The sequence below is a fragment of the Pagrus pagrus genome (assembly GCF_965226575.1).
Source record: "Pagrus pagrus genome assembly, chromosome: 21".
NCBI classification, from domain to species: domain Eukaryota; kingdom Metazoa; phylum Chordata; class Actinopteri; order Spariformes; family Sparidae; genus Pagrus; species Pagrus pagrus.
Window position 1 is genome coordinate 1039626 of NC_140208.1, and position 22511 is coordinate 1062136.

Below are 22511 nucleotides of genomic sequence, written 5' to 3' on the forward strand. Positions count from 1 at the left end.
TTAAAGAATAACTCACTTTTATTATTGAGGATTTATTTCTTGTACAGATGAGAGAATAAAAAAGCACAAATGTCACATCAGGCTGAAAAATGAGACCTGCCATGTGTCGTTACTGTGTGTATACAGGATGTGTGTGTGTTCTAGAAGTAGCTCTGCAGCGGTTCTCCCAGGATGTTCTCCATCTCCTGAACCACCTTCTGGACCTGCTGCTCCACCTCCTCACACTCATCTGGAAAACACACACACGTGAACACACACATTTAAGATTTCACTTCATGAAGTTCAGCAAGCATCAGCACTAAAAAATAAAACAGCGACACTTCTTTCACCGTGCAGCGTCCTGTGTGGTCTGAATGACAACACAGTGAATCCTACATCTTGAACTACGTTTTAAAACAGAAAGCTTGAGCTGACACTGACATTAGGAGTTAAATCTTTGTGAAGACGGTCATCTTATGTTCAACAGTTTAAAAAAAACATTATTGTCCTCAGTGACATCGGGACACTGACACAGTGCATGTCACTGGGAAATCCCCGAGCATCTTTATGTTTTTCATTTTGAAATGCCGTTTAAATAATTCTCACCCTCCATCAGTTCAGCCAGGAAGGGGATGGTCTCCGGCAGCAGCACCATGTAGTTCTCCTTCAGTTTGGACGCCACCTCCATCAGCATCAACAGAGACGAGAAACGCACCTGAGAGGAGGAGGAGGAAGAGGAGGAGGAGGAGGAGGAAGAGGAGGAGTTTAATTAAACTATTTCCTGCACATCTGTATCAACTGTTGAGACTAACTAGACAATAACTCCTCACATAAACATAATAAACATGTTCAAATCAGGAGCAGCAGCAAAAAGAAGCTTTGAAACAAATCATCATCAACCATCAATACAGATACTTAAAAGGAAGACGTTCAAATAGATGAAGTATCCTGACAGGACGTCTCTACCAGCTTTTCTTTGACTGAAGTCTACTTCACATGAAACGGTTGTTACAGCCCTGAGTCCTGTCTGCAAGGCTGCCAGGGCTCTACTGACCAGGTGGTTTAAGTGAGCAGGTGTTCTCACCTTGGAGTCGGTGTGTCTGGTCTTGAGGAGGATCTGGTAGTTGAGAGTTTTCCACTGAGTGTCGTCAGCCAGCGCCACACAGAACTGACCCACGCAGGGGACCAGGTGCTGGGTCACCCTCTGCTGGTACACCTGGTCTCCACCCAGAGTGTTCTCCAGCTGCACACAGAGAGACATCATTTTATTATTATTGTTATCGTCGTCATCGTCATCATCATCATCATCATCATCATCATCATAATCATCATCATCATCATCATCACCGGGGATGTATTGTAAACTGATACTAAAGATGATGCTTCAGTATTTTGAGGTGTTTTGATCAGATGATGTTTTTGTGAACATGGTGACGTACCGCTGCAGGAGCAGCTCTCACTCAATGATTATTTCTCACCTGGTCGAGCAGCGGGTTCATGAGGGCGTCGGCTCGCTCTTTACTGAGGAACCTCTGCGTGTCGTACAGGAAGATCTTGTAGAGACAGTCGAGGACGTGCTGCAGCAGCAGAGCGGTCTTCTCTTCAGACCGACACGAGTCGAACAACAAGTCATCTGAAACAAAGGACATCATCAATAATCTAATTCAAGTACTGTGAAGAGGAAAACTTAAATATTAACATGAACACTGTAAAAGCTGATGTGGACCGACTGAACACTTGGATCATATAATAACAATAACTCCTGTTGATTAAACAAAAATCTATCGGAAACTTTTTTCCTTTCTTTAAGGCTTTTCTTGTTTCTTGAGGAGGGTTAGAGTCCACTGGAGGCAGAAACTGTTAATCATCTGAAGAAACGTTTGTCTGTTTGAGCCATGTGTAAAAAAAAATGCGTTATCTATTTCATCCATCTGGTAAATAAGTGAACTTTCACCAGAGCGTAAAATCTGAGTCCTCCGCTGTGAATCACCTCCGAAAAAAGAAAAACATCAATAGAAAAAAGTTTATTCAAGTTAAATTATAAAAATAAAGTAAAATATTTTTTTCAGAAAAACAAAGTAAAATAAACTATATTCATATTGAAGTCATGTTAAATATGATATAATGAAGTCAAAATAAAGTAATAAATACAAAAAATAAAAGAATATATTATTAAATAAATTAAAGAAAAATGAATTAAAGCCAAAGGAAACTTATTCAATTGAATAAAACAATGTAAAATAAAAAAGTCAAATAAAACACAATAAAAAAGAATATTAGTAAGTAATATAAAAAAATACATTCACGACTAAAAGTAAAGTATAATGACAGAGGACCAAATAAAGTTAAATAAAAATTATTTAAATTTAAAAATCAAAATTTAACAACTGAAACAAAAAAGCAAATAAAATTAAGAGTTAAATACAAAACAAAGTTTTCAAAGAAAAACAATTAAAAAAGTAAAAAATGAATAAAATCAATATTATAAAATCAAGTAAGAAAAACGTACATTGAAATAAATATGATGATACGAGCAGTCTCACCTGTCTTTGAGCTGTTGGTCTGTCGCAGCAGGTCAGCGAACGGTTTCACCAGGTTTCCTGCGAACAGGACGAAGAGCCCTTTGAGGCGCTCGGCGACGCAGTCGGACAGTCGGTAGAAGGTCAGCAGACGCTCGTTACTGTGAGATTTACTCCAGTCGAACAGCTGCAGGAGAAACAAACATCTGGATGACATCTGACATCATCACTGAATCATGAGGACAGAATCAGCTGACACTGATGTTACCTTGAAGAAGAGCGGTCTGAACGTGACCTCAGACAGTTTCATCACCATGGCGAGCAGACAGTCGATCCCACAGCCCTCGATCACCGCCGTCTTCTCCAGATCGCCCTGAACATGAGAAGTAATAGAGTTTCTGCGACAGCTGAGATTTAAACGGCCGTCTGTTTTGATACAAGCCCGAACCCGTTTAGTCTGTTCACTCTTTTACTGATCGACAGGAAGACGGAGCTGGTAAACGTGGAAGTAAACGTCGCTGGATTTGTTTTCTGAGGAAGAAAACACGTCCGACATGTTTATTAGAAACACTTTAAATAACCAGAGCAGCTTTGAACCGACCTGACAGTGTTCAGCACGGAAGTCCAGCGCGGTGAGGAAGAAGGAGGTGAGCTCTGATTGGTGGAAGTTCAGCTGGTCTCTCTCCATGTGACTGATATGTTCCTTCAGGATGCTCATCAGCGCCCCCAGCTGACCCTGCGGGGAAACACACCGTCAGTCACACCAGACCAATCATGTCACTGAGATAAAACTGCTCCAGTTTGATCCTCACAGGACGTGATGATTTAACAGCACAAGGAAACCAGGTGAGAGATGTGTCAGCTCAAAGTGGATCAGAGGAAACGGTAGAAAAACTTGTTGTCTATGTTTTAACATTAATTAAACTTGTGCAAAAAAACTCGAGCTGACTGGGTCACATTCATGAAAATAAAGCGAGAAACTCTGGTTCGCTCAGTCTTACCTTCTTGTTGACGACCATGTTGCTGTAGCACTTGGTGAGGGTGGGCAGCAGGACCCTGGGGGGCAACCCGGTGGCGAGGGTGCTCCTGAGGGAGGCGAGACGTGTGGACAGCTGGGCGGTGGTGGAGGAGGAGGAAGACGAGGAGGAGGAAGACTCCACCAGCCGAGTCAGTCGACACACCTGCAGGGACAGGAAGTGTTACGACGGTGCTGCTGAGTGACATCATCACATGACTACACATCACATGGAAATATTTGATTTCTTTTACTTTATGGGGAACACACAACCATAAATCCTGTCGTCACCAGTTTGAACCTGGGTCCATAAAAACAGTCTACACATCTGCAGAAATGAAAGAGTCAAGATAACCGCCTCGTTCAAGTCTCTCCTTTCTTCTTCATCATCATCATCTCACCTGTAAGGTGATGTCCTGCAGGTACGGGCTGATGAAATGCGGCAGCGTCTCCGTTATACGTTGGAGGGCGGTGACGGCGCTCAGCAGGTAGATCTCATTGGTCAGCAGGTCCTTCCTGTTGGTCAGCGTGTTCAACACTGCCGGCATCAACCTGCACGACGCAAATAAACAAATCAAACACACTGAAGAGCACGAAAGTGAAGCAGACGCTTTTAATCGAATCAGTGTTGCACGTTTTAGTCTGTTTTTAACTGTGTCGTTTCTTCAGTTCCTGATATAATGGCGTATTTGAGAGAAACATCAGGCAACTTTCTGCTTTTGAAAATTCTTTGACTAAAAACCACATCTGGTTAATGAGCTCAGTAGATTAGAAATCCAACATTTTGCAGTTTAGCAGGTTTTTTGTTTTGTGCTTAAGAAAACAAAAAAACCTCAAAATGTAACTACAGAGAACAAACAGGTCGTCTGACCTCTGGACATTCATTTACTCTAAACTATACAACACTGAAACACATGACTGCTTTACAATAACTCTCACACTCCTTCTTTCATTTCAATATTTCTTACTCTGCTCCACTTACGTGATCATATCGTTTAGATCTCACACGGCTGTAAACTAAGTTTGAACTCATTTGAAATATTCCACATTTGACTCATAATGACAGATCAGATGAAGCTTCCTGGAGAGACGAACAGCCGAGCTGAACTCAGAACAGCCGAGCTGAACTCAGAACAGCCGAGCTGAACTCAGAACAGCCGTGTAAAATGTTCACCTGGGCAGCTGCGGGATGGCGAGGGCTTTGAGCGTGCTGACCACCTCGGCGATGCAGAGCAGAGCGCTGCCCATCACGTTCTTCTCCTCCTCTGCCGATGTGACAATCTCCACTGTCTGCTGCAGGACGGGTACGAGCGCCTCCTGGTGGTCGGAGCCGAAACTGCGACACAGCAGCTTGAGACTGTAGAGCGCCGTCTGTCGGTTGATGGCCTGCTCTGCCTCCTCCTCCGCCATCACCTTACCGTGACGTTTATCCACAATGCTCAGCAGGTTGCTGGTCAGCTGTAAGAGCGCTGTGACCTGTGACGGGGAGAAGAAACTATATGAACCAACGATCCACTACTTTATTTTAAAATACTCTGCTAATTCCTTGTCCATGTCGTGTTTTCAACACGAGCAACAGAAATAAAATAGAAACAGGGTGTCAGGCTCAAAATGGCGAGCCAGCTAGGAAACCCCAAAAGGGAACAATGAAATCACGCGATTGGTTGCTGATGCTCGCTGGCGTCACATGCAGTTAGGACACTGTGTTACGTTACCTGTTGTTCCTCCCACTGCGTCCTGTGCTGCAGTTTGTTGTTCAGCAGCTCCATGGCTTTTCTCCGGACTGACGGCAGCTGATTTCCCATCAGCCCTCTTATCACCGTGATGAAGGTATCCGTGGGCAACAAGGAGTTCACCTGGGCAACAGAAGGCAATGACACGCAGGCGTTTCTACAAACTGTAAAAGGCAGAAATACTCAGACAGTAACATTTACAAACAACAAACCTTATCGAGAACATCGTAGGCTTTGTTGAGCAGAACTCTCCAGAACTTTGCGGTTGGTTTGTCAGCGTTCTCCTCCACACAGCGAGCTACACTGTGGATGTATCGCAGGATCTCCTCCAGCAGCCTGAAACACACACACACGTGTTCAGCTGCTGCGCACGCACACGCACACACAAACAAATGTTCACCTGCTGATTTAAACTCACCTCTGCTGCAGCTGCTGGAGAGACTCATCGATGATGTCACCACCGTCTGCAACCTGAAACACCAAAACAGTTATTGTTATTAATACTTATGTCTTGTGTATATTGTTTGTATTTCTGTTGTGGATTTCTGAACAAAATAGTAAAACTACTGATTAAATCATGTAAAAATCACAACAGACCAGGCTTTTGTCGCCTTGCTTTATTTTACTGAACCACACTGAAAATCTTTGATATTGTTCCTCTCTTTTTTATTATATTTCAAGAGTTTGTTCTTTATTTTTTTAATGTTTCTGTCTTTTAACAGTTTCAAATGTTGGTGCAGTTTTATAAGAAACACTGAGTCTGAAGTGATTCACAGACAAATTCATCATCTAGTCTGTATAACAGCCCGTTTGTATTCAATCCTTATCTCAAACTTTCCTTCTTTGTAAAACATCACAAACTCGCTCGCTGACACGTCACCCACCTTCCCGATGAAGCTGGTGGATCCGAGCAGCTGAGCCATGAAGGACACACACAGGAACTTAAAGTGTCGCAGCTCTTTGCTGCTGTGAGCCTCCACACTGAAGATCAGCTCCTCCATCTTCTCCTCCTCCTCCTTCTTCTTAGCTCCTCGTCGACCAACGGGGCGCTTCGCTGCAGCTGCAAAGGTCAGAAACATCAAGAAATGTTGCATAAAGACACGTATGTTCAAACTGATTAAATTCATATTTTATAATTAATTATTTTATTTTAAGTACATCACAAGTTATAAAGCCCAAGATGACGACTTCAAGGATCTTATTTTGTCTGACTGCGAGTCCAAAACTCGAACAATATAAAAAGAAAAACAGAAAACGGCGTGTTGAAGTTTCAGTATGGTAAATAAATTAAATGAGTTTAAAACCTGAATTAATTTTTGCTGAGGGACCATTCAGCTAATTGTTTCAGCACTAAAGGTTGATCTTATTATATATTATTTTCTTCTCTAACTGTTCGTCCTCTTCTCTTCTACGGTCTGAGACAGACAGCTTTATAAAAGATAACTCCGAGTTTTTCCCCTTCCTGAACCCGCCTGGACCAACGCACCACTCGCTGGACAACAATCAACTTTACTGAACGGGACAAAGATAAAGTCTGTTCTGGAAATAATCTGCTAAAAGTTTCTGAATTTGAGGAAACGGTCTCTTTATATCGAACAGCGTTCCTTTAAATAGTCAGAATGTCAGTGAATGTTTTCAAGAGCATAGTCTTATAACTGAGCGCACGACATTCAGGGGAGATTTCTACATCTGAATTTATGGTTTAAATCGTAGGAACGATGCCGACGTGAGCCTCGCAAATGATGTTACTACAGTGAGGCAGCAAAAACTGTGAGTGGTTGTTTGGGAGGCTTGTGTTTCGGTTCTGGTTTTATCAAGTCCGAGCTTGCGTCTCACCGTCATCTTTGTCGTCAGGCAGCTGCAGGAGGAAGTTCAGGATGCTGATGAGGGAAGTGAGCTGGTCGGTCACCTCGAACTGACAGCAGAGAGAAATCCAGAAGTCCACATCTCTCTCCAGAGCGGCATCCTGCACATGAACACACACATCAACCACATGCTCCTACGAGACCTTACAACTCATCTGTGTATGAACCTGGTGTCCGTCTCTCCAGGTAACTCTCACTAACTGTCATTTCAGAAACAAACCGACGTCTTGCCTTTTCGCTCACAGAGCTGGCGGTCTGCGTGGCGTGCAGCTTGAACAGGAGGAGCATTAGGACCCAGAGGAAGCGAGCGGGGCCTAGCGTGGTCACAAGCTGAGCGAGGACAGGCAGCCGCCGGTGATCGGGCACGTGAGGCAGCGCATCGGCAAACACGAGCATGATCCTCGTCACCACGGCGTCCACGTGAGCTGAAGAGCCGCCGTCAGAGAGCTGGTGGGCCTGAAGACACGCAGCGTTACATCAGCTGCGTTAATACTGCACACTCCATCACAGCTTTATGTATCCATACAAGTTAGCATGCTCACCAGCTAGCTCTTTGCCACAGTCAGCTAATATGACCACTAACTAAGCTAACCAGCTAACGGCAGCTACAGTTAGCAGTAGTTAGCGGTTACTCTTGTGATGTGCTGCCTCCTATTTGATTGGAGTATAAATGAATAAAAAACATTTTATATTTATGAATTCTTTTGTAGAATTATAAATAAATATATTGATAAACGTCTTTTGTTCATCAGGGCAATAAACCTGATTAACTTCACACAAAACTATGGAAATAACTCAAATATGAGACCAAAGTGGAATAATCCAGCCGAACGTTGTGTTTTTAACTGTGTTGGGTATTTTCACAATTTAGAAATATATATACAGTATATATATTTTTTTTTATTGTTCTCACGTGTTGACATATCTGATGATTTACTCTCCACCTGAATGTTTGGGTACAAATGGCAGCAGATTAAAACGTCACCTTGATCAGAGCAGGTATGACCATCTCAACCGTCTTGTCGATGACTCTGAAGCTGTAAGCGTCGTCCAGACGCATGATGTTCGCTCCCATGAAGGTGAAGATGGGCATGATGTTGTGCAGCACTTTCTCCTGGAGGCCGAAGAGGAGACAGGAAGAGTCAAAAAAGGCTCCAAACACAAACGTTAAATCTCACTCAGGAGTCTGTTGGTTCACTCACAGGGAAGATGGCGGCGGCGGTGCCCAGCAGCAGCAGAGCGTGGTGGTGAGTCTGCGGCATGTCGGACACTCTGATACACTGAACCACCAACTCCACACTGAACTTGTCTTCATCCAGGACGTCTGGAGAGAAAAATCACATCATGGAGAAGTTTAGAGGAACTAATGGCTCCATGTTACACTTCATGTCATTAAGTCCTCTGGAGGCAGAGGAGACTTTATAACCGACTCTTTGTTGAGGAGATCAAACGTATGTAAAATGTGTTCATTTCATCTAATAGCGTGGCCTCGTACACGACAGGAGCGCTCCTGCTTTTGTAGCTTGTGGTGTTTCGGATCGCCTGCCACATATCCTCCCCGTCACATAAGTGATGTTGGACCTACCTGCAGCCACAGCTTGTCCATCAGGAGACAGTTTGTGGCAGACGTTGAGCAGACAGCTGAGCACAAGCTGTTTGGTGTACTCCATGTTGGTGTGATCACCTGAACACGGCTCCAGACTCCTGACGACACAAAACAACAAACATTTTGAAATACTTCTTCAAACTGTGTCTGATGCTTTGACAACATTTTACTTCCAACATGTCTGATCTGTTCAAAGCACAACAAAGTCAACAGAAACATTATTTGTTCTAATCATTAATATGTGGACAACATACTTATTTTATGCCATGGTGTAATTCATGTTAGTTAAAAAGATTATGTTACTCAGGTCCTAAAACTGTTTTCCAGTCGGGTGGATTTAAAGCCTGTGGACGCCAAAATGTTAAAGTTAAATAATTTAATCAAGCTGAAATGTCCTTTTCAACTGTGCATGTACACATGAAAGACAGACGTACATTTTCAAAATCAGATTTTCAGTTTAATGTTTGAAAATACAAAATGACTGGAAAGATCAGGACAATGATGAGTTCAGCAGAACACCGTCATGACGGTGATGAAGTTTAATGTGAAACTGAGTTTTTATTTACGCTTTCAGTTACATTTCATTCATGAATATAATATATAAATAACTAATTTTCATTTAGCTTTAGTTCTGTTTCACTCTGATGATGGCAGACTTCAGTATCACTGTGGATCCAGCACGTACTTTAAGTTAGAGCATTTTCTCTTCTTTAAATATGGAAACGTCGATGCTTTAATTACCGCCTGACGTCTGATTACTGGCCCTTCCTGTCTGCAGTTTGTGCGACTTAACGAGGACATTAATTACTTTTCTTTGTGACGTTACCTGGCGAGCAGAGAGAACAGAACCGGCACCAACATCTGGGCTCTCTTCAGCTTCTTCTTGTGCTGCAGCAGCTCCAGGATCAGAGTGACTCTCTGCCACGACACAGCGCCCCCTTCTGGAGCCGCATCACTGCTCTCCTGAGGTTTCCTAACCGGGGAAAGAGAAACGCCTCATTATGTCTTCACGTTTTCAACTCAGACAGAAGCAGAGCCTCTTTGCTGCTGCCTTGATTTTTCCTGCAGGAGTTAATGAGTAAAATATTTGTTGCAGAAGTTTCTGATCACAAATCAAACAACAGATTTTGCATCAACTTCTGAAAGAACTTATTTTTTTTTATAAAAAATACAATGAGACACATTAGATATTTCTCTGCTGTCAGAGGAGTTGATTTGTTTTCGACTGTGGGACCAGCAGCAGATCAAACTTCACCTCAGAGTCATTCTGCTCCGGCGGCTCTGCTGCACCGTCACGCTCACTTTGGGTTTTTCTGGAGGAGCGAGCTCATTGGCCACCAGCTGACCGTCGACAGCGATCTGTTAAAAAGAAAAACACGCTCATGACCAGCCTCCAGACATTAAGCCTGTTTTAACCTAAACTCTTGATGTTCCTGTTCAAACAGGTCAGTTGGCGCTCAGCGTTTAAACAGTCGGTCGCTCTCTCTCTCTCTGCTCACCCCTTTAAAGACGCTGCTGATGGTGTTGGCCACCAGAGGACTCCTGCTCTCCACCAGCAGGTCGAACATCACCGACAGCAGCTTCTGCTGCACCTTCTCGTCTCCGAGGGCCGAGAAGAACGGCTTCGTGATCTGCAGAGTCGACAGAGACACGTCAGTAACGCAGATAACATTCACCTCAACCTGAAGACATCATCTTCTGTCACTGGTTTCAACTTTAAACCTGGTTTTATGTCTGTGAATCCTGGGTTTAAGCCTGACTTACACACTAGTTTGACATCTGGCTTTAGTGCTGGTTTCTTCCCAGGTTTAAGCCTGGAGTCTAACCAGAGTTTATCCTTGTTTCTGTCTCTAGCTTATCCTTAGCTGTAAACCTGGCTGTTGTGGGTTTAGCCCTGGATTTCAGCCTGTTGTCATCCTCCGCTCTAACGCAGGTTTTAATCCCGTCAGACTTGGTTTTATGTCTTTTAATTAGATGATATTAACCTTTTACAGATACACTCAGTTCAAGTCCAGCCCTGGTTTCCTACCTGGTCCTAACACAGATTTTATGTCCTGCTTTAAACACAGCTCTAACCCTGATCTGAACCCTGATCTGAACCCTGATCTGAACCCTGGTTTTCAGCACAGCTTCAGGTTAGTCGGACCTGTTCCAGAGCAAAGATCTGGCAGCTGGAGATGTCGGGGTGTTGCTGGGTCGAGGTCCTCAGAGCTCTGATAAACAGATCCAGACAGTTCTGGTCCTCAGCCAGCAGGGGGGCCGACACCTCGTTGTACTTCCCAAGGACGAGCTGCATCAGCTGGGCCTCGGCCCGCAGCAGGGTGGGGGTGTCGGGGCCGCTCTGCTCCAGGAGGCGATCCAGAACAGGAAGCAGGCTGGACAGGACGGACTGAGGAGGAGAGGGTGGAAACATGTAAACAAACGACATGTTGTTCTGGTTGAAATGTGCAGGTGTGTTCCCGGCCTCACCTGTCCGTTGACGTGGCTCAGCGCTCGCAGCAGGCCGGCGGCGCTGTACGACGGGCAGCAGGGTGTCTGAACGCTCTGCAGCAGCTGCTGCATCGACGCCTGCAGCTTCTTCTGCTGCGGCGACACTTTGACGGACTGACATTCGTCGTGAAGAGAACCGAGAGCCTGAAACACAGACGGTGATGAAACACTGCAGCAGCTCACCTGCATGTTCTGAACGAGCGGATGGCATCGTGTTAGCTTTCAATCAGACATCAGAGTTTCAATCTGATTTTGTATAAAACTTAAAGTTCTCAGTGTTTAAATTCACCTGAAAAAAACACAATTATTTAAAATGTGTCATTTATCGACTAACGAAACAACAGAGCTGAGGTCAAATACGTTGCTACAAAATCTTTATTCTGTAAATTACCAATGAAATCCAAGCGAGTTTCCTTGGAAATGTCGTTACTGGTGCTAATTACAAATACCAAAAATAAGTATGGCACTACTTTTTAATTAATAAACTCCATTTAAGTGCTACGATATTACGACCTCGAGTGTTTGACGACATACAGTTCAACACACATGACCAGTTCAGCTTCCAATAATGACTGATTGATTTCTACTTCGCTTTAATGAAGCAGGAAACACAACACAATTAATTAAAGAAGAAGAAGAAAATAATAAAATGTCAAACTCAATGTTTTAAAGCCGACAAAGTATTTTTCTTAATTTCAGTGTTTTAAATGTTAAAACTCTGACACACAACAAGATGACAGAACTTAAACTGATCTCAACTCAGATTTCCAATTCAAACATGTTTCATTTAATTATTACAGTCTGTGGCTGTGGGACAATGTCTCGACTCACCTGGCTCAGGTAAGACGGGTCGGCGATGATCTCCTCGGGGGTCTTCAGGAGCTTCTCTGTGATTGGCTGGAAGGGAGAAGCTTTGGCTTCTGATAGGCTCTGCAGAGCGCCGAGAGCCGCCCTCCGAACCTCCCGGACCGGAGAGGTGAGACAGCAGAGCAACGACGGGACCACTGACAGACAGACAGACCATCTTAGCTTAGAGTGCTAACATTAGCTAATCATCAGTCAACACAGAGTCCAGCTGAGGCTGATGTGATGTCATCAGTTCTGCAGGTATCTGCAGCATTATTGGACACATTAACATGCTGACCTGATGACATCACAGGATCACCAGAGTTACAGTTCATCCTCAGAGGAACATGAACGTCTGAACCACATCTCATCACAGAGTTGTTGAGTGTTTCAGTCCGAACTGGGCGTGACGCTAAGCTAGCTGCAGACTGACGGTAAGCTAGCTGCAGGCTAACACTAGCACGCCGATACTTTGAATTGGACGCCCGAAAGTGAACGCTCATGTCAAAGGACTTTTGGGTCAGAACCTAAATCGTGACCCTGCTGATTATTATTCAAACATTTCTCAGGATCTGGTTTCTCACCAGGTGAGCCGGCGGCTGCCAGCTCCTCCAGCGTGGCGGCTGATTGGGCGCTGAGCAGAGCTCTGCCCATGTACAGAGCCTGAGTCTGCAGGACGGCGCCGACCTTCACGTCCAGCTGGTCGCCATGGTTACTGCTGTATCCCCACAGCACGCACAGGAACCTGAAGAGCATCAGCGGCTCAGAGAGGTGAACCTGGAGGAGAGCGGTGAGAGCACAGCGATGTCACATGATCAAACCAGAGTCCACTCTCGTGTCTGGATGCTAAATATGAGCTGGTTAGCTTAGCTTAGCACAGAGACTGGAAACAGCCTGACTCTGTCCACCTGCCGGCTCCTCTGAAGTTTAAGTCTTTGTTTCATCTGAACAATCAGACAGAGCCAGGCTGTTCCCAGTTTGTATGCTAAGCTAAGCGGCTGCTAGCATTAGATCTTGTGAGCAAACTTTAAATTTCCTCGACCTCTGACGCGCCACCTTCAGTCGTAGTCAGCAGGAAGTGACCTCATACCTGGATGAGCAGCTTCATTAAGTCTCTGAAGCTGCCGGCTGTCGGCCCCTCCCCCGCTCCACTGATGATGACACTGAAGAGGCGGCAGGTGAGGCCCAGGTAACAGCAGGTGTTTGTGTCCAGCTCCTCCGGGTTCCACCACACCTCACCTGGTGGGACAACACAACATGACGTGTGTGAGTGTGTTTGTGTGTGTGTGCGCGGTCAGGTAAACCTGCTGCTGTCACACATCCAGGACGTTGTTACCTTTGAAGGAGGCGTCGTGACACCTGAGGGAGGAGATGAAGTCTCTGAGCAGCGACATGAGGACGAGGCTGAAGTGCGTGTCCAGACGTTCACCTGGCTGCTGCTCACACCTGCTCAGGTACAGAGTCAGGGCTTCAGAGAAGGACGACGGGACGCTGACGAGACGCTCAGCTTCCTGTTCACACACAAAAAACACAGAAGTAAAGATCTGATTGGACAGTATCACTCTGAGCTGCTCAGGTGTCAGATGTTAAATAATCAGTTCATCATCAGACTGGACAAACTTTGACTTTAGTCTCTTGTTAACGTCACTAATGCACATTTTAATCAGAGCACTGATTCAAGTCTGGAATGTCCAATAAAGTTTATAAACTAATTTAATCTTTTTTATATTCAAATAATAGAAGTTCCCTTTTCAGAGTGTTTATGTTTCTTAAATTTAACTGATCAAAAAAAGGGAACAACTCCCAAAGATAATAATGTTATCTTGATGTTTATAGAAAGTGGTCAAACTCATGTTTGTGTGTTTTGTCACAGTTACACTGACTGAACTGAGGACAGGCGACGAGGTGACGTGATATCCATTTTGTACGTTGTCGTGAGGCCCAGTATTATCCCGACACATCGGATTTAGACCAGCCACACTCATCTCTTGTTAAAGAATAAACCGAGTTGAGACTTTTGATCTAATATAGAAATAAAAGGTTTTGACCTGAGCGCTGTCGTCCCTGATGACCTCCAGCAGGGGGGGCTCCAGCAGCATGTAGACCCTCTGGGCGGTGAGCAGGTGCTGGGTCTCGCTCAGCTCTCCCAGGCCGAGCAGCAGAGTCCGGGTCAGCACCAGGAAGGACGCCCTCGCTCTGAGGCCGGAGCCTCGCTGCTGCTCCACCAACAGAGCCAACTTCTCCAGCTGAGGACCAAACACAGCGTCAACGTCTGATCGTTTTCTACAAGTTTACTTCGTGTTCAGGCTGAAACCGACAGTGAGCCGATCTACTGGACAGACGAACATGTTGCCGGGTAGAAACTGAAATAAGGACTCACAGCGTCCCGTCTGGAGAAGTGCTCCATGTTCGCCAGGTTCTTGGTCAGCGTGGAGACGAGACGCTGGTTGGACAAACCAACAAAGTCGGGTTCAGAGCTCCTCTTCATCACCTCGTCCAGCTCTGTGGGGGCAGATTCAACACTGTCAGGTCCAATCACACACTGAACCTCTCTAAACTCAGCTCAAGTGGTTTGTTAAAGGATTAGATGTAGGTCGTCTTCATACTTTAAAACAGAGCCGGTCTCGTTTCCCCGTTTCATACTTGATGCTATGCTAAGCTAACCAAATAGCTACTGGCATATTGTGTGCTATTCTTCAGCCAGAAAGCAAGACAGCATATTTCCCAAAAGGTCAAACAGTTTCTTTAACTGGAAATTATTTCATTCAACAGCAGCGGATAATGACTGAATCTTTAATTTTGCAGTAAACTGTTCCTTTATAAAAATAGTTTGAATGAACCTAACGTATGACGACCTCTACTGATCCCCTGAAATCTCCCAGCAATCACTGCTGTGATCAACATCTTTTAAATTGTTCTGCTGAACATGATTTCTCTGCAGCGGTTCAGTCTGTCACCTTCGGCCCAGTTCAGGGTGAGCGGGTGCTGGGTGATGATGGAGGATTGGGCGACGCAGGAGGCGAGGCGGGGCTGGGCGGAGGTGATCACCAGGAAGGGCAGCAGCCTCCAGCCCGCCCTCTGTACCAGCTCAGCATCCCCTTTTCCCAGCCGGGGGTCGGACAGTAAACGCACCGCCTCAGTCAGTACTGGCAGCCTGGACGAGACGACACAGAGCTCAGAGTTACTGAAGACACAGGAAGTTTGATTTTAAACAGAAAACCGCTCGCAAGTCATGTTTCTGAAGAGAAGCTCTTTACATTAGTTCGACAGTGTCGACCAGTGAGAGTCGTCTGTTTGAGTCCATGTGGCCACAGGAGGGACGAGACATCAAGTCTACATAAGATGATCAAAATAATGATTTTGTGTGTGTAGTTCACTGACCATCGCTCAGCCGCCGACAGATCCACTCTGTGCAGCAGAGACAGTAAACAGGACACGGTGTCCTCTGGGTCCAAAACATCGAACACCACCTGAAACAGAGCAAACAGCCAGCAGCGCATCATCAGCTGAACGGCCCTTTAAACACCGCCGGCTCACAGGTAACATCTGTGACCTCACTGACCTCCAGGATTCGGAGAGCGGCGGCCACGACCTGCGGCACGTCGTCCTTCAGTCGCTCCATGACGGCGTCTTTCAGGAAGGTTTCGTCCAAACTCTGCTGCTGCGGAGAAGAAACGTGAGGATGAGACGTTTGAGGCTCGAGGTTCAGATTAGTGAAGGAATCACGTGGTCGATGTTTGTTTCACACGGCTGAAATGTAAAAGTTAAACAGTTAAATTAACACGTAACCCCGAATCATTATTCTTTGTCTCACTTCTACCCATAATGCTTTGGGGGACGTAAACAGGAAGCGTAATGTTGCCATGGAGGCATGTACTTTATATTTGTTTACACTCCGTCTCCATTCAGAGTGAGCTGAATGAGCTGTTAGCACTTCCTGTTTACAGTGTACCCACAGATGTAATAGATTACTTTTATACTGACGAAAACTTAAAAACATGAAGATTCTCAGGGGAGTTCTGAATGACTTCTGTCTCTGTGTTCTGAGTGGAAGTTTAACACCGAATCTGAAAGTATATATTTTTCAGCACGACGCAGCAGCTCGCGAATGTTTTCATTCATTTAATCGATTTGTTGTTTGAAATGGTGAAAAATGTCCATCAGTCAGAGTATCAGAGTAAAAAGTCTCCCTCTGAAGGACATTTGTGGTCAAAGCTAACTGAAGCTCACGTCATATTAATATAATTCAAAGACTATTAAAGTTAAAGGTAGAGTCAGTAGGATTTGTCCCAGCTGTTCCTGAACGCACCACAAAGATAGTTGATAGTTGAGTCTCATTCCCAGGACGTCAAATAGCCACATGTTGGGTTGGTAAAGCGTCCCGAGCAGCAACAAAGAGAGAAAATAAGAAACTCTCTGCAGATACGAGACACTAACACGCCTTTTCTCCCCATTCAGCCTCCCTCTCTGTCTGTTCACGTCTTTACGTCTTTGTCTCGTCTCGCTGCGTCTGCTGTGCGTGATGTGCTCTGATAGGTCGACATCAGTCTGGTGATGCTGGGAAGGCGGCGTGCAGATGACGCCAAATAACAATAATCCATAATTCACCTCAGATGCATCAAACTAAAGTAACGAGGCTGTTTTGAAGCTGTGAGGAGGAGAAAGTTCAGATGTTTGTGTTCAGATGTAGAGAGGGAAAGTCTCAGAGATACTCAGGTACAGGACAGATACCTGAAACATGTACTGGAGTACAGTAATGAAGTATTTGTACTCTGTTAGTTCAGAGTACAGTGAGGACTAGAAGCGGGCTCAGATTTCGCTCGTTACTCAGTCTTCCACCTCCACAGAAAACCGAACATCGTGAAAATATCATGATCCATAAACTCTCATATTAATCTTGTGATGTTGATTTCATCCATCAGTTTTTCTTGACAGAGCAGAAAACCAAGCAGCCTCCAGTGATCTGACTCTCTCTGACAACAGGACAGGAAGTATCCAGTCATACCTGTCCGGAGGTGATGACGCCCATCAGGTGCTCCACGGCTGAGACTCGGACTGAAGGCTGCGGGTGTTTCAGACTGAGGAGCAGCGATGTGTCCGAGTCGCCTATAATCTACAGAAACACAGACGGTCAGACACAAACCGCAGGACGCAAACAGGTTCATCAGATTATTAATGCAGAGCTCGTCACAGACGGACAGCAGAGGACACAAACACCAGATTATAAACTAAAAGTCTTTGTCTTCCATCAACACATACATTCATGGTTTTATTCATAATAAGTCAGTTTCCTGGAGGACACAGTGTTTTGTACCTGGAACTTCCCGCTGCTCATGGACAGAGAGAGGAACTGATGGAAGAGACGTTTCTGCTCCGTGCTGCTGATGTCGGTCACGTGACCGGCGAGGACGCCGTCCAGAGCTCCACAGTACCTGATGGAGGACAAACACACAGCTAACGCTAACACCAGCAGTGTAATGTTCACTCTGGTGTCTCCGTCACACAGCAGCAGTCACACTCACCTGGACTCGAACAGTCGGACCAGAGGCAGCAAGCGCTGGTCGAAGGCGGCCATGTTCTCAGCTGAGAGTTCAGTCTGACTCAGATACTCGTCCAACAGCAGACTGCAATGAAGAAGAAGAACACAGAGATGCTCACGGACACATGGTGGCGCTGTGCTGCAAAAACCTCAGAGCAACTTTCAACAAAAAACGTGATCTCTGAGATCACAGCAGACGAGCTGCATGGAGACATCTGATGTTTAAATCATCTCCAGCTGCTTCAGGTGTTCAGCAGAACGCTGCAACTCTGTTTTACTGTGAAGCTCCAGAGATGTTCTGTGGACTACGAGACTTTTAGCGTGAACTGTTCCTTTAAGAATTTAAGACGCATGTTCAGAGTTTGTGGAAGAGAAAAAAGGGAAAATGTAAATATGGTTCTAGTTCAGTTCTGAAAGTGTCACCATCACAGAGAAACGTTTTTATGTATTTCAGGTGTTTAAGCGGCCATGTTGGCTGCCAGCTGTGAATCCTCGAGCTCATCAGATGTGAGACTGTTGGTCACAGTCGGGCTGTGGATGGAGGAGGAGGTGTGTTTACCGGGCCACAGTCTGGTCCAGGCCTTTGGTCAGAGGAACCGACTGCAGGATGGACTCCAACACAGCGAGCTCCGTCTCACCTGTGACAGGTGAACAAACAGGAGTCGGTGATGAATGAAATTTTAATCCACCCTCCCGTCTCTTCCCTCCACACAGCCTATCTTTAACACATCGTGTGGTTCCAGTTCTCACCTGAGCTGCAGGTGAACACGGCGTGGATCAGGTGAGGCAGCAGGTAACGCAGCAGAGGACTGACATCATGAGACGCCGCCATGACCTGCAGCGTCGAAACCAGCGCCGGCATGGAGCTCAGACAGCTGAAAGCTCTGAGGGGACACAGACAAACCACATAAAAAGATTTGAGAGCTGCTGTTGAACTCCACCCTTCAGTGGGCGGAGCTTACACCTGCAGGTCTCAGTCTGGTCCTACCTGGGCCCGGCGGCGCCCTCCTTCTGGTTCTGCAGCAGCACGATGAGGCAGCCCACGCCCTCCTTGGCCAATACGGGCTCTTTGAGCAGAGACTTGCTGATGTGCACGGCGAGGGTGTCGACCAGACTCGCCTCCATCACCACCTTCACCGCCAGCTGGCACACGATCATGTAGGTGGCAGCTTTGTAGTCCATCAGCGACGACTTCAGACCCTGCAGAGACGACAGGACGACGCCATCAGAGCAGAGACGACAGGACGACGCCATCAGAGCAGAGACGACAGGACAACGCCATCAGAGCAGAGACGACAGGACGACGCCATCAGAGCAGAGACGACAGGACGACGTCATCAGAGCAGAGACTTCGTACAAAACTTCATTAAACTTTAACTTTTAAACTTCATGTTTAAACACGAGCAGCCGAACGAGAACTGAATAACAAACAGTCGGGGCTAAAAAATTATAAAAAATTTTTTTTTTTCATTTTACCACTAAACTGATGAAAATCATGAAGAGTTTTGTCGATTTAATGTCAGAAAAGAGACAAATTTGTCTGACACCAATCGTTGCAGCTCCAGTCAGAAGAACAGAATTATTTCAGAATTATTTCTAAAATGAAGAAGCCTTTAACGTCTGCTCCGACTCTGCAGAGGATTGAAGAGTTCAGACAAACACGGTGACAACAGTATTATTATTATCAGGATGTGAAACATGATCCAGCCCTGAAGAAACTCTGTCCGTTACCTTCTGAACGTACGGCAGCAGTTTGGAGATGATGGTGTCGGACACTTTGTCCACAGCGTCCAGAGCCGGGACGATGGTGGCGGCGTAGAAGGAGAAGATCACTCTGAGCTGGGAGCAACTTCCTGAGTGTCCCGAGTACGCCTGAAAAACACAAGAAGTTTTAAACAGCTTCACTTTCAGCTGCTGCACAAGTGAAAACATCGAGCGAGACCTCATCGAACCAACTGCCAGCTCGTTAAAGAACGAGTTCACGCTTCCTCTCAAACCTCGGGAGCATCAGGTCACTGATACCTCCATGATGTCGACTTCACCTCGATTGTATTCATCTTCAGACGGAGGCTCAGTCTTATATCCAGCTTGTTAAAGATAAACCAGGTAATAATTCAGTGTGTACGCTGATGCCGAATTGAAAAGTGGATCTTCCTGATTAACTAAACATTTCAACTCCACTTCTGTGTGAAGCGAGTCCGTTCTGATCAGCAAGAAAACATTAAACGTGCAGTTTTTTCTTATAGATAAATCCAGGACCAGATAACAATCATGGGGGTTATGATGATGATGTCACAAAAGTGTAATAAGAATGAAAACTGTGCTAGATGTCCTACAGGCTAACGGTGGGAGACGCGGTGCTGTTACCTGGATGGACTTGGTCACCATGGTGCAGATGAAGTCCATGAAGCTCAGGTCTGTGTAGCAGTGAGTGATCAGAGCTCCTCTGGACAACGGCACGCCTGGTTTCTGAACAGACAACGACACAACGTTCACAGGCAGCTGGAGCACGTACAGTAGATATGTTCATCTGCACACAGTGTGAGTGTGCAGCAGCTGCCGTGTTCACAGTCGGACCTGCAGGCAGTGCAGCCAGCTCCAGCGGTTGGTGGCGTCCACGATCTTGAGGAGCTGCAGGACTCTGACGAACAGGTTGGTGTCGTGATACGGCAGCGCGCAGGCCAACAGACTGTCAGTGTTGTACAGCTGGATGTGGAAGCTGCAACACAACATGACACATCATCAACACAGGAAGTGATCTGGGACATCACGCATCACTCGTGTGTTTTCTATAATGAAGGATGTGTGACGATGCGTACCGGTGAACGAGCCACTCGATGCACTTGTGAGCCGGCTTCAGGAGGAAGTACGGGCACAGGCGGGTGAGGAAGAGCGAGATGCTGGCGTCCAGCTTCTCGTTGACCTCCTTGGACTGGACGCTCCTCTCCAGGGTCAGCGAGGCCCCGCTGAACAGGGTGTCCTGGAACTCCTGGAAGGCTGGTTCGATTCCCAGCAGCTCCTCCAGCCCCGTGCAGCCTGGAGGGGGAGGACAGACGGACGGGTTGTAAAGGGATAAAGCACATCAAGCATCTGGTGGTCGTCTCAGACCGGGCGCGGGACTCACCGAGGGCGTAGAAGGTGCTTCTGTCCATGGTGGCGGCATCTTTGGGGTCGAAGAGCAGCGAGGCGACCTCTCTGCGTGTCAGCAGGTTGGGGTCGCTCTGAGGCAGCGCGAGCCTCTTCAGCTGGTGGGCCAAGGACGTCATGACGGCTGTTTCTTAATCTGATGGACACAAACAATCACTGACATTTACACACTAAACAGTCTGTTTCCTGTCACCTCAACCTGAACACAACGTCTCCATGAAGGCGGCAGTCTGCTCCAGCTTCACCTGATCAGGTGTTTAAGTAAAGCTGTTGCAACACATGAGCGCTGGAATAAACCTGGTTTCACTCAGGAGGCTGAGTCTTATAACCAGCTTGTTAAAGATAAACCAGGTAATAATTCAGTGTGAATGTTGATGCCGAACTGAAAAGTGGATCTTTTTGATAAACGAACAGTTTCACTTCACTACTGTGCGGAGGCAAACCTTTGTTATGAGCAAGACAACATTAAAAGTGCAGTTTTTTCAGGGGAGTTTGGTAGATGAATGAATACCAGACATGTAACACTCTGTTAGCGGTCTGTATCTGTACTACAGTACCCAGTGTGGTGACTGCAGACACGAGCAGCTAACTTACAGCGACATAAACGTTAGCTACTTAAGCTAACTCGCCGGTTTGTCACAGAGACAAACTTCCGTGTTGAAACGAAACACAACGCGACCGACGAACATCAACTCAAACACACACAAACAAAACCACAACAATTAGAAATGTATGAGAGAGTAAAGAAGAGCCGGACCTGTTCTCTGTCACTCTGTTAACACATGTGTGCACGTTGTTGATCGCTCCAGTGACCTGGTTCCGGATGGTTCTACATCCGGTTCACGTCCGGCTGAAGGTTTGTATAAAGTGAGATGTTTCACTCCGACACACTTCCGGCTTCGTCTTCAACTTTTACCGAAGTGAAATGAATATTTTCAGTCCCTCATAAATCAAGAATCATCCACATCAGAACTTATGTGAACAAACTGTGAACACGTTCATATTATGACGCCCAAATAAACATGTGAGAGACTGAAAACAGTTTAATTAAAACTAATTATTAACTAAATTAAGAAATAAACCCCCAAAACACATCATAACAACAACGATGCTGAAAACACTCCGATATGATGTATAAATGTGTATATTTACAATGTTTCATAATTTTATTTTTAATAATTTAAAAAAGCCCGTAGGACCGGGGCCGGTCCACCGAGATGACGAGATCAGCCCGGAGGTACAGAGCCGGTTACTGAGGGCGACGGTCCGCTCGCGCTTCTTTTTGTTTTTGCGGGTTAAATCAAATAAACAAAGTCATGTACAAGTTGGTATTTAGACACATCAGTTCAGCTGATATATTGTATTTGAGCTAAATCTGACTTAAATAAATTAAGAAATAAAAAAACTTTACATTTCAGCTGTAAACAAGTGATAATTTACAGGAGAGAAACTCAGGTCATACTCTGAAACTGTACGGAGGTAATCTAGAGAGAGTTAATAGTGTTGTGACCCCAGATTAATATGGAGAGAGCTTTTTATAAATGTGGAGGATGATAAAAAAGTGTTAAATATTATGAGATGTCTTGCAGGAGTTGAATGGGGAGCTGATACTGCATCACTGAAATATATATATATATATATATATATTGTGTATATATACACAATATATATACATGTCTATATGTAGCTCTGATAAGATCAAGGCTGGATTGTGGGAGTGTGTAAATGGATCAGCAGTTAAATCTGTGCTTGACTGGATGTAACACAGGCTC

General features: G+C 45.6%; 1 protein-coding gene across 3 annotated transcripts in view; it reads right to left on the reverse strand.

Annotated features, from left to right (window-relative positions):
* Positions 1 to 22511, reverse strand: part of heatr1 (HEAT repeat containing 1) — a 24022-nt gene continuing 1511 nt past the window's right edge. The window contains exons 1-45 of one of the 3 annotated variants that reach the window (XM_084342505.1): positions 21497 to 21588; positions 20717 to 20875; positions 20412 to 20628; positions 20170 to 20311; positions 19960 to 20061; positions 19324 to 19464; positions 18581 to 18792; positions 18343 to 18476; positions 18152 to 18230; positions 17576 to 17677; positions 17368 to 17485; positions 17059 to 17166; positions 15616 to 15714; positions 15435 to 15523; positions 15011 to 15207; positions 14434 to 14555; positions 14102 to 14299; positions 13390 to 13564; positions 13144 to 13292; positions 12638 to 12830; positions 12039 to 12211; positions 11187 to 11351; positions 10864 to 11106; positions 10217 to 10348; positions 9973 to 10076; positions 9544 to 9690; positions 8697 to 8815; positions 8314 to 8435; positions 8097 to 8225; positions 7343 to 7567; positions 7083 to 7212; positions 6131 to 6306; positions 5665 to 5717; positions 5459 to 5582; positions 5229 to 5369; positions 4688 to 4989; positions 3915 to 4065; positions 3500 to 3679; positions 3100 to 3234; positions 2767 to 2871; positions 2523 to 2685; positions 1458 to 1612; positions 1064 to 1222; positions 586 to 694; positions 1 to 229 (exon numbers count right to left, since the gene is read on the reverse strand). In XM_084342505.1, coding sequence (XP_084198631.1) covers positions 141 to 229; positions 586 to 694; positions 1064 to 1222; positions 1458 to 1612; positions 2523 to 2685; positions 2767 to 2871; positions 3100 to 3234; positions 3500 to 3679; positions 3915 to 4065; positions 4688 to 4989; positions 5229 to 5369; positions 5459 to 5582; positions 5665 to 5717; positions 6131 to 6306; positions 7083 to 7212; positions 7343 to 7567; positions 8097 to 8225; positions 8314 to 8435; positions 8697 to 8815; positions 9544 to 9690; positions 9973 to 10076; positions 10217 to 10348; positions 10864 to 11106; positions 11187 to 11351; positions 12039 to 12211; positions 12638 to 12830; positions 13144 to 13292; positions 13390 to 13564; positions 14102 to 14299; positions 14434 to 14555; positions 15011 to 15207; positions 15435 to 15523; positions 15616 to 15714; positions 17059 to 17166; positions 17368 to 17485; positions 17576 to 17677; positions 18152 to 18230; positions 18343 to 18476; positions 18581 to 18792; positions 19324 to 19464; positions 19960 to 20061; positions 20170 to 20311; positions 20412 to 20628; positions 20717 to 20858 — 6450 coding nt within the window. In that variant the 5' untranslated portion in view covers positions 20859 to 20875; positions 21497 to 21588 and the 3' untranslated portion in view covers positions 1 to 140. Of the gene's footprint in view, positions 230 to 585; positions 695 to 1063; positions 1223 to 1457; positions 1613 to 2522; positions 2686 to 2766; positions 2872 to 3099; positions 3235 to 3499; positions 3680 to 3914; positions 4066 to 4687; positions 4990 to 5228; positions 5370 to 5458; positions 5583 to 5664; positions 5718 to 6130; positions 6307 to 7082; positions 7213 to 7342; positions 7568 to 8096; positions 8226 to 8313; positions 8436 to 8696; positions 8816 to 9543; positions 9691 to 9972; positions 10077 to 10216; positions 10349 to 10863; positions 11107 to 11186; positions 11352 to 12038; positions 12212 to 12637; positions 12831 to 13143; positions 13293 to 13389; positions 13565 to 14101; positions 14300 to 14433; positions 14556 to 15010; positions 15208 to 15434; positions 15524 to 15615; positions 15715 to 17058; positions 17167 to 17367; positions 17486 to 17575; positions 17678 to 18151; positions 18231 to 18342; positions 18477 to 18580; positions 18793 to 19323; positions 19465 to 19959; positions 20062 to 20169; positions 20312 to 20411; positions 20629 to 20716; positions 20876 to 21496; positions 21589 to 22511 lie in introns of those variants that run through there. The other 2 variants (XM_084342506.1, XM_084342504.1) reach the window with 2 other exon arrangements.